At 32.5% G+C, this 11151-nt stretch overlaps 1 protein-coding gene across 1 annotated transcript in view; it reads right to left on the bottom strand.

Moving 5' to 3' along the window:
- Positions 1 to 243: 243 nt before the first annotated feature.
- Positions 244 to 11151, bottom strand: part of LOC144344643 (uncharacterized) — a 45973-nt gene continuing 35065 nt past the window's right edge. Inside the window, exons 7-15 of the mRNA XM_085500627.1 lie at positions 9248 to 9413; positions 7888 to 7983; positions 6398 to 6565; positions 5911 to 6083; positions 5060 to 5259; positions 4066 to 4277; positions 2185 to 2930; positions 1244 to 1390; positions 244 to 569 (exon numbers count right to left, since the gene is read on the bottom strand). Coding sequence (XP_085356753.1) covers positions 354 to 569; positions 1244 to 1390; positions 2185 to 2930; positions 4066 to 4277; positions 5060 to 5259; positions 5911 to 6083; positions 6398 to 6565; positions 7888 to 7983; positions 9248 to 9413 — 2124 coding nt within the window. The 3' untranslated portion in view covers positions 244 to 353. The remainder of the gene's footprint in view (positions 570 to 1243; positions 1391 to 2184; positions 2931 to 4065; positions 4278 to 5059; positions 5260 to 5910; positions 6084 to 6397; positions 6566 to 7887; positions 7984 to 9247; positions 9414 to 11151) is intronic.

Raw genomic sequence — 11151 nt, 5'->3', positions numbered from 1 at the left:
TTTCAAGAGCATGGATGGATGGATTTATAATTATATAATTCAAGTCATGGAAGATAATTGTTCTTTAATAATTTCAATATTTTCTAAAAAATATCATATTGCAAGATAAAAATAAATGCTGTTTGGTCCTGTAAAGCACATTCATTATAACTGAAGTTCAATTATTATTTTAGTATTATTTTCTAGATTCTGATATACCGGTATTCAGACAATACTTTTGAGTGAGGTCATCTTTCACTTGGAATGTTGTGTATGTCTCCCATACTTGACTCCTTGACTGATTTGCATAAATTCCAGTTCCTGGAATGTTTGTATGTGATTTACTAAAATGTAAATTTAATCTAAATATGTTTTCAAACAGTTGGTTTTTCACCATTATTGTTTGCTATGTTCACATCAGCTCCATACTGCAGGAAGAGCTGTTTGATGTCTTCTTTCTCATTATTACAAGCTGTATGTAAGGCAGTATTTCCATCATGGTCCTGAATATCTATATTAGCACCATACTCTATCAACAGCTTAGCAATCTGCAAAGAACCACGCTCTGCTGCCACCATCAAAGGGCTTCTCTGTGAGAAACAAGCAGAAGATAGATAGATAGGGTAAGTTGTTTGTTATCATTCTTGAAGTATGATTATCTGGTACCTGATTTGTGTTATCTACAATGCTATAACAATATAGCATGGGACTATGATTATCTGGTACCTGATTTGTGTTATCTACAATGCTATAACAATATAGCCTGGGACTATGATTATTTGGTACCTGGTTTGTGTTATCTACAATGCTATAACAATATAGCCTGGGACTATGATTATTTGGTCCTGGTTTGTGTTATCTACAATGCTATAACAATATAGCCTGGGACTATTATTATCTGGTTCTGGTTTGTGTTATCTACAATGCTATAACAATATAGCCTGGGACTATTATCATTTGGTACCTGGTTTGTGTTATCTACAATGCTATAACAATATAGCCTGGGACTATGATTATTTGGTACCTGGTTTGTGTTATCTACAATGCTATAACAATATAGCCTGGGACAATTATCATTTGGTACCTGGTTTGTGTTATCTACAATGCTATAACAATATAGCCTGGGACTATTATCATTTGGTACCTGGTTTGTGTTATCTACAATGCTATAACAATATAGCCTGGGACTATTATCATTTGGTACCTGGTTTGTGTTATCTACAATGCTATAACAATATAGCCTGGGACTATTATCATTTGGTACCTGGTTTGTATTATCTTGTGTATCAGGGTCCATGTTTCTATCTTTCAGGAAATACTGGGTAACACTGACAGCATTGTTTTCTATTGCAGCATGTAATAATGGTTTTCCACTCTCAAGACTTGTTGTGTTCAAATAAACTCTTGCAACCTGAAATTAATATGAAAACACTTTAAGGCAGTTCGAGAGGATGCACTACTAAGCACGTCACTGCACGTATATGCAATATACTAGTATTGTTAAATATGAAATTCATCATTTCTCATAAGTGTAGATGTTCTAATAGAAACCGTATCACCATTTTAATATAAGCCGCGGCTTCTAATGCAGATTTTACAGTATAACTTGTATGTGATCCCAAGACACCAAGAAAATATATGAAAAGAAAGTTCCACTATTGAAACTGATACTACAATGCTAGATTTGGGGAAATTGTTTTGTTTTAGATATCCTGATTGCAATAACCTATAATAATGTCACTGTGACAAAAATAATCTTCAAATCTGCTGGAACCTCCTGTCAGTTATATAACAAAGTTTTTTTTTGTTTTGTTTTTTTATTGCCAGAAAGTTCAGTTAAACAAAAGTTTACTTGGTTTCAGCCACAAGAGAGCGACCATCTTTGGAATATTTATTATCACTTTTTTGTGTGACTGATTTGCCTCTCTAACAAAAGTAGGGCCAAAAAAAAAATTGCCCTCAGCGACCGACCAAAAAACCATTTCAGGCATATTCAGTAGGTTTTAAATTCACAGGTTTTATCATTTAGATAACGTGTTCTATGCTAAATTTTACATATTCACTGGGTTTTAATTTATAAGCAAAATTAAAACCCAGTGAACAATTAATCCTTTTACAGTATATGCATTTCTTATTATGAAACATGATGTACCGTAACAAGAGCCAGTCAACAAAGTTATACAATGCAAACGATGATTACCATACCTCCTGCAAATTGTCCTTCTGAATCGCTTGTATCAATGTGGACTCACTCATCTTTCTCAGCTCTTCTGAAACGCCACCCTTCCTTCTAGAATGAGTCATCTTCTTTGATTCCTTGGTATTGTCCGAATCACTTTCTGTGTTGAACGATTCAAGTTCATTAGTAAAGACACTATCACAACTCTCTGACGATCCAGGCCTCTCAATATTATTGTCTATTCTGAGGCAATCACTTTTTTCACCATACACTCTCTTGTCTAGACTTTTAACCTCATCATCATTGTTATTGGTGAATGCAATACTGGTCGAGTCCTCACTCAAGAAATCACTATGTACATGATTTAACATCATAAGTTCTTCCATTGTCAAATCATCATCAATCTCGTTCATGCTTGTCAATAGGTCATTATGATTCATTGAATCATGTGTATCGCCATCAAGTTCATTATCAACTAAAGCATATTCATCGCTATTATGACAATCACCGTGCTTTGATCGGGGCGGTTCAGTTCGTTGTAAATTCACTTTTTTCTCATGTTTATCATCAGTTTCATATTTCTCGACAGACAGCATTCCTCGTCTAAAGTCACTATTCTTCTCATAGTAAGCTTTAGTCTGTTTATTATTATCAAAATTTGCATCACTGTTATCAGGTAGAGGCAGCCCAAGCAAAGATTCTATTTCAGCTCTTTCTTTCTCATCTGCTTCATCACTGGATATCGTTGCCTCGGTGATCGAAACAGCAGGAACTGCATGCAAAAAATTAAAGATGATTGGTTAAACAGAATGGCATCATTTTCTCCACCAGAATCGAGTTTTATATATTTTATAATTTCTTTATTAATTATTAGCCAAATAAAAATAATTACATGGCTAAAAAAAAAATAGAAAAACATTATGCGGATTTATTTAGTTGAAACTGATGAACATTGACCTTGGCGGCCCTTGGGTCAAAGGTCAAACAGCTTGCAATAACAACATTTACAACTTAATTTATAGTTTTTGGCAGATATTAAAATAGATGGATATGATCATATACTTATTACAATGAGGTATCACTAATTTAATATCAAATTAAATAGGCAAAAATAAGCTCAAACTGTGGTTAAAACTTAATTGGCTAATAATTTATTAACTTTATTAGTCAACCAGGGTCTGGATACTTGTAAGTGATCAATCTCACAGTATATTATGCCTGTGAGTTTAAGTACCATATGATTGCATAAACATTGGAATATAAGCCAGGTTTGAATATCAATCATTATAGAGGGAATCATTCATTTTCATTACTCATGAAAACATGTACACACCACCTGATAAATCCTTCACAGTAATTGCATTACTGAGCTGAAAAATGTTTCCTCAAGGTGAAAGCTTCAGAAAATGAAGATTATTTATGGAATACAACTTTGACTGGATAAAATCACCATAGAAATGTTTCTTTATAGGGACAATTAGCTGAAACTTTTACCTTAACAAAAACTCAAATGAAATGATCTCTTTTCAAGAAGTCATTGGAAATGACACAGTCCCTGTTGGTACTTTTTTATAGTGATCTATTATGCGTGATTGGCCTGGTCATGTCAGAGATACATACAGGTCCACACACTGGTGAAACTTTAAGTTGGCGTTTTCGAATACGTCTTTGGATGTGAGTGGCAGAGTGGTTCCCCAAGCATGTATACATTAGACTGAATGTCAAGATTTGAATACTCTATCACACTCTTGATCTGTGCACATTTTTGTCCAAACTTTATTTTCCATTAATCTATAGTTAGTAATAGTAGTGCATATTTTCTAAAGTTAAATAATTAGACCAAAATAAACTAACAACTGGAATATAAACAAATTCAGGAACATAACAATCTTTCAAATTTAACTTACCCAAATGTGCAGCCAGTCTTCCTTTACCATGTTCTTTCTGTAATAAAATGTCTCCTTCAGTTGCTGCTTCGTAGAAAACATTCCTGCGTTCTTGTAGTCCTTTTCTTTCATCTTCATCAAGAATAACTATTCTACCTTCTTTCTGAGGTGCCAACTTGCTCATTTCACTCTCCAGGTCTCTAAGGCAGTTTGTGTTGCTTAGACTGGCCTTCCTGTCATCAAAAACAACACATTAATTATCACATAACATTACATCACATGATTGATATTTTGGCCAATATGTGTTCTTCTCCAAATTAAAAAAAAAATTACAAGTTTATTCATTAGCCAATAATTGCTAGTCAGTGATGTTCAGTACCATATAATTTTTAGAAATTGGCAAAAATTGGAACTTTCGAAATCAAATGCAATTTCAGAAATTAATCTGCGTGCTGTTGCTAACTGCTAATAAGGTTTTTAAAATGCAGTGTTCAAATTAATAAGTAATCTATAACAATAAAAAAAATTAAAAAAAATAATATAAACCCGATTATTCCAGATTTCAAGGCCCAACTCCTCTCATATTTGTTGGTGTATGGAACATCGCGGCTACATTGATGACGCAATTACTGCTCATATAAACACATGTTAAAACATTCATGTTTGTTATCCGTTACATAAGCTAAGTATGTACATGTACATTATAGTTAGTGTTGAGTTAATAAACTTGTCGTCTAATAGGAGAATGCACTTCTTCATGTTTGGGAGCATGCAGTGACTGGTTGTCAAGAATCAGCCGTTAGTATCCTGAGATAAAAGAATAGCATGGTTTGCTGCTCCTGCTACTAAATACTAGTTGTGGGCAAGGTAATACTGATTCATATTCATATTTTTTTTCATGCTTTCACAGACTGGTTGGCAAAAACGTAAATGTACGTCAAAGTGTGGAGCTGCATGGTCTATACCAAATAAGTTTTAAATAAAATAAAATAAAATTGCATTCTAAATTACTTACCGGACCAGTCCAATAATATTTTGTCTGTGCCCTGATCTGCATGGTTTCAAACCTCTGACCATCTGGACGGAATTAAAATAATTCTGTACAATTGTAGACAAGATAGGACCGTCTTCATTTACAATGCGCCTACAGCGTTTGAAGACTTCATATGCATCCTTACCCTGAGCTATGTACAATTTGGTGCAAACTTTGTAAACCTAAACAAATAAGATATCAGGAAATAAAATAACAAACCTTATCAGTTCATAGTTTTAGTGACTTTATTTATTGAAAACACATAGATGAGAAAATAAAATGATACATAATGGGAAAAAAAAAACATATTACAGTACAATATCATAAACTGAAAATGACGTAAGCACTATCAAATGTATCTACAAATTAAAAGGTTGTTATTAATAATTATTTTAATAAATTATGTAAGTACAATGTTCATGCAGTGTTTTCGTTAATCATTAAAAATATGAATTTGTTACAAATTACAGTACAATATCATAAACTGAAAATGACATAAGCACTATCAAATGTATTTACAAATTAAAAGGTTGATATCAATAATACTGTAAAATACTTTATTTTCGCTTGGAATTAATATTCGCTATTTTCGGTGAAGGTATGATTCAGTGAAAATAAAATTCAGCGAATATACCTTTTTTCTTATATTTAACATTCAACTCGTCAAAAATCAGTGAAAATAAATTCCATACAAAACACCCAAATAGTCTTTTCCGCGAAAATTAATTCCAGCTAAAATAAAGTATTTTACAGTAATTTTAATAAATATTAATGAATTTGGTGGAACAGCATAAAATTGTGTGAGTTTCATTGTAACGATATCTGCTTCCTACCTTATTTGGAAGTAAATGTTCTCCATCAATAATAACAGTATATGGATCCACTCTGTTCATAGGGTTAGCATCAGGATTGAATGCAAATCTTATACCAGCCACTTGAGGAAACCTCCCTTCAAATTTAGGAAACTGACATACACCATTCTCCAGGGCTTCTAGAAGCTGTACCCCTGAAAAATTAAAAGCAAATGGAAGAATAAGATGAACTAAAATGATAGAATTAAGCTTCCAGTAAAGATGTAATCCTATGTACATAATATTTTTAATAATTAATTAATAATGGATTTTCATCAAATAAAATAGCTGCAATCATATTGGACAAACAAAAATCAACTTGCATCTTTGTGCAATAATACATTGCCTCTCTACCAAGTCTGAATTACCTTTAAAGTTATTGATGCATACTCTAGTTATGAGCAAAAATTATCAAAAAATGATAATGATAGAATGGCATGGTATTTATTATTCAAATAACGGTTCTTACCTGTGACTTCTAGAACTACTAACTGATCCACCATGGGCAATATTTCCATCAAGTCTCTCTTACAGAATTCTCCTTTAGGGTGGATTCTATCCGATCGTAAAGTACCTGAATTCAATAATGCGATTTCAGCTGCCGTAGCTGACAGCATTATATCCGTTATGAAATTACCTAACCAAATATGATAACAAAAGATATTGGAAATGGGAACAAAACTGACTGAAAATATGACAGTGTAATAGAATTTTATGACATCAATCAATTTCATTTCTTATCATTCAATAATTGTAAATTTACTTTCGAAGTCATGTCAGATTAACGTCCGTCAATAAATCTTTCTAAATTTTTTTTTCATTTTAAATTACCCCTTGATATTTGACTACAAAGGCAGTCATAAGCTTACTGATATATTACATATTGAATTTTGAATACAGTGTCATGCCTTGTGATTACAAGTACTTTTCATTTTGTATGGACAGTACTAAGATATAATAATATACAGGTGGGAGTATTTAAACACTATCATTTCAATGCCTGGTATCACTGTATATACGGTACCTGCATTGTTAATAATAGTGATGTGTGATAAAATTTGGTACTATCATACTGTTTGTTTTTCTTTTCATGGTGTTTAAACACGTGCAATGTGAATATAAAGACATCGGCTAAACCATATCAAATGTATGATGTGATAATGTAATGCATAATATTACATATCACTGAGGTAGAAACCAAGCAGAACACATGCAACCATCCAGTTCTTGCTACCAAACTGCTTGCATAATTTGTTCATAATTAAATATAAACGAAAAGTCAATCACTGTATACCAGTTTAGTTTATAGTGGTGTTTGGTAAACGTACAAGTCTGTGGAGAAAGGATTTGGGTTTGGTTATTAAACACGCAACCTGACACCATTTTATCCCTTTTCATTTCGGCAATCAGTGAAGGCTTTCAGCAAGTGATGTACATATTGAACAGGGTTTTAATCTCTACACAACCTGATTAAAACCCAATGGAGGTATAAGTTGTAATTTTTTTTTTTAATTTCCATAATTTTTGTGCTATTTTTGATTATTTTTATGTAATATCTTGGTCGAACCAAAATATGAAAATTAAAAAAAAAAAAAAAGCCTATACCTAAATTATATTGTGATCAGATTGATTCTCTGCATTGTTTTGCTTTAATAAAATAGTTCACTGCAATATTGCCTTACAAATTCTGGTGTGTTTTGAATAGAAATTACCATTTACAGCTTGGAGAATATAAAATGCAATCATTTCAATCTCATGAACATTTGAACCCTTATTTGCAATAAGTCAACTTCTGTCATTTTTCACAAAAAACACACAACTGTTTTCTTATTTTTTCAACAATTGCATATAATGAAAAATAATGTCTATTTTGTCAAAAATTAACTAATTATGTAAATAAGATAAAAACCTGAAGGATTTTGCAGAAAATTTTGATAACAAACATTATGGCAGTTTTACCCAAGTTGGTTTCTCCAGTTCTGACCATAGAAAATCTTCCATCCAAGTCTACCTCTATATAACCCAATGTTCCTTCCATTTCTCGTGCAACGATTTCTGGAGATTAAAACCAAATATACAAAACAATTATAGTGTTCTCATCAACAGCATGACTATATCCAATACAACAATTTGGCTACACTTCACAATATTGTATAAATAGTACTGTAAAGGGATGAATTATTCACTGGGTTTTAATTTTTAATAAATCAAACCAAATAGAAGATGAGTACCACTTGCCGTTAGTCTACCCTTTTTAAAATGAATTTCGTGATAGATATTTCTATGATCCACCGTCTTTCAAAAAATTTATTCTTTTAATGAAATCACATGACGATGTCATTTTGAAACGCCTTGGCGAATATGTATTTCATACATTAAATGTTAGGTACGAAATTTCAGACTTATTGTAATATTTACTATACAAACGCACAAATGTTCTTTGTTTTGTAATCACTTTATGGGCCGAAGGCCTTTAATATTTGTGAATAAAGACCATATATAGATTAGTTCGCTGACTGGAAAATGTGCTAAATTAAAACCCAGTGAATATGTAAAATTTAGCATAGAACACATTATCTAAATGATAAAACCGTGATTTTAAAACCCACTAAATATGCCTGAAATGGTAAATCCACGAAATTTAAACCCAGTGAAAATTAGTCATGTTACAGTACTTCCTATAATTTAATTAACTAACAAAGATTTTCATTGAGACATGTATTTAAAATCCTGTGAACCCATGGTAGAATACATTTACGTTTCCGTAATCTTCAACATCTGACAACCAATATGCATCGTTTCAAACAATCTTCTCAAGTGGTTGGCCACTTAGTGCCAGCGTCTATGCATGACAGTACTTTTGAATGATGGAAATTTTAAAAGCACTACAAATTATGGATATCTTGTTGAGTGAAATCAGTGCTTCAAATAAATGACAAGAGAAAAAAAACTCAGGGGTATCCAAACTTGTTTTCATTGAAATAATGACTTTGCAAAACCCTACTTTGGTGGTCATTTTTGATAGGAAAATGGCAAAGTACAATACAATTCTGGTTTTTAAATTGAAAACTATAGTACCCCATGTTTTTTTGAACCAAATTAAAAACAATTAATCATGTAGAATAATTTAGCAAAGTTTAAGAAATCCCTGTCTCAAAACAGGGTTAGTAACAAACACACCTTAGTGATGACAGGTGTACACAACACGATGGGAATCTACAAAGATGAATTAAAAACACACACACAGTTTAGATAATCACTCAATTTGTGTTTAAACAGGACATGAAAACTTAACAAGAGGTATGTCTTATTTACAAACCGTGAAACTCTTCAACAATATCTTTGACTTCTTTGTCTTCTGCAATATCAGCTGTCACATTGATTTTCTCTGTGCAAACAGAAATACCATCTAGGGCGAACTCGATAGTCACTCTTGTCAATGTACGAAAGTCTGTACCACTTTTTACGATTAACTTTCCATTCACCTATGATGAAATATGACACCTGTCGCAGTAGCTGGCATGTGATGGATGTGGTTTGTAGCATATTTTGGAACACTTGCAAAATATATTTCAATTCTGGTACAAAAGCTATGAGCATTTTAGCTAACCTCAGCAAACTTGTCATTCTCCTATTTTAAGGGGTAATGCCATTTGCTAAATGAAAGAATAGCTCTGATACTTCTTGGCTAACTAATAAAACGATTTTAAATATCAGGAGACAATATCATTATTACTGTTCATTAATTAGTATTAAATGTACTGTATTAGTCTCAATGTCCCTTATTGAACAAGTCATTGTCAATGACATAGTCCCCGTCATGTTTTTAGTGACTTTGTCAAACAATGAAAAGCATAGTCAGATTATGTTTAAATATTGGGATAGTATTTACATGTAGCATATCATATCAACTATATATGGTCTTCACTGAACAATTTCCAGATTTCCAGTCTGCCAGTAATATTGAAAAATTTAAGTATACATGAATACATCAGAAATAAAGCTCATGTTATTACCTATTATAAATCATCTTAAACTTTACATGCTAACTTCCAAGCACAATGAAAATTTTCTTCTCTTAAGCACTATTAGTACTGTACCTAGTAGTAGTTGTGTCTTTTTTATGTGATTTAGTTACTTCTTTTTGTTATACTTTTATTACAACTAGCTAAAATTGAGAAGTAATTTCACAATACGACGTAATAATGTTATTATTATTATTATCAACTACAAATGTGCATGAAACAGGTATGAAGACTAAAGTTTGAATGAAATTGGTCAAGGCCATCTTTGCCAGCTAAGGAACATTTGTTTCGGGTCACCCCTCCTTGACAGATTAAACCACTACAGTGCGTATTTAATAGGCGCCCTTAATGACAAGGAGGAGAGATGCGACAAAAATAAACAGCCTGCAATCAGCTATCTTGTATCAAAAACATAATGTTTTTGTTGTTTTTAATTGGCGACCAAAGCAGAACAGATCACCCAGTTTTTCAAGATAAAAAGCCGCACCGATCACCAAAACCATGCAATTGAGTCATTACTAGCTGAGTTTGTTGCAAAGAGGACAGGAAGTCGCAAATCACAAAAATTTGTGCAACAGTTCAACTCTTGAATAATCAGTTGAGTAGAGTTTCTGAGATTTTCTTTCAGCGTTGATAGTTTCATTACTTTGTTAAAACTTGGTCGACATAAATATTTGTCACTTTGCTGACGAAGTATGCCACAAACAGCCTGCAACGTTGGCATAAAATGTTTTTGTTTTTGTTTGGCAAACAACCTAAACACATTCTACACCCACGTTTACTATAAGAATTTTGAAATAACCATGCCAAACGTCGCCATTTCCGACATTTTGTTCTGTAGCTTACCGTGCAATGTTACATAGCCTCTGATTGGGCGCCTTTCTTACAGGCGCGTCCAAACTTGGCCATTTGTTTAATATAAAATACGTGTTTACCCAGTCTGATCCCGCACCAACAAACCATGGGATTCTGAAAAAGGGCCTAGGCATGCCTCAGAAACTGTTAATGACATGTCCAAATTTACCCTGGGCCGTAATAATAATAATAATAATAACTTTATTGCATCCTTAGAATTACAAATGTTCTATTGGTTTACAGCAATAAATATATAAGTGATTAAAAAAAAAAAAAAAAAAATGAAATGAAATGAAATGGATGTTTTTGCAGAAGAAAATAACGTGCATCTGTAACCCAACAT

The sequence above is a fragment of the Saccoglossus kowalevskii genome, chromosome 6 (assembly GCF_978046115.1).
Source record: "Saccoglossus kowalevskii chromosome 6, keSacKowa6.1, whole genome shotgun sequence".
NCBI lineage: Eukaryota > Metazoa > Hemichordata > Enteropneusta > Harrimaniidae > Saccoglossus > Saccoglossus kowalevskii.
Note: the sequence above shows the minus strand (reverse complement) of the source record. Positions and strands in the feature narration are given on the sequence as shown.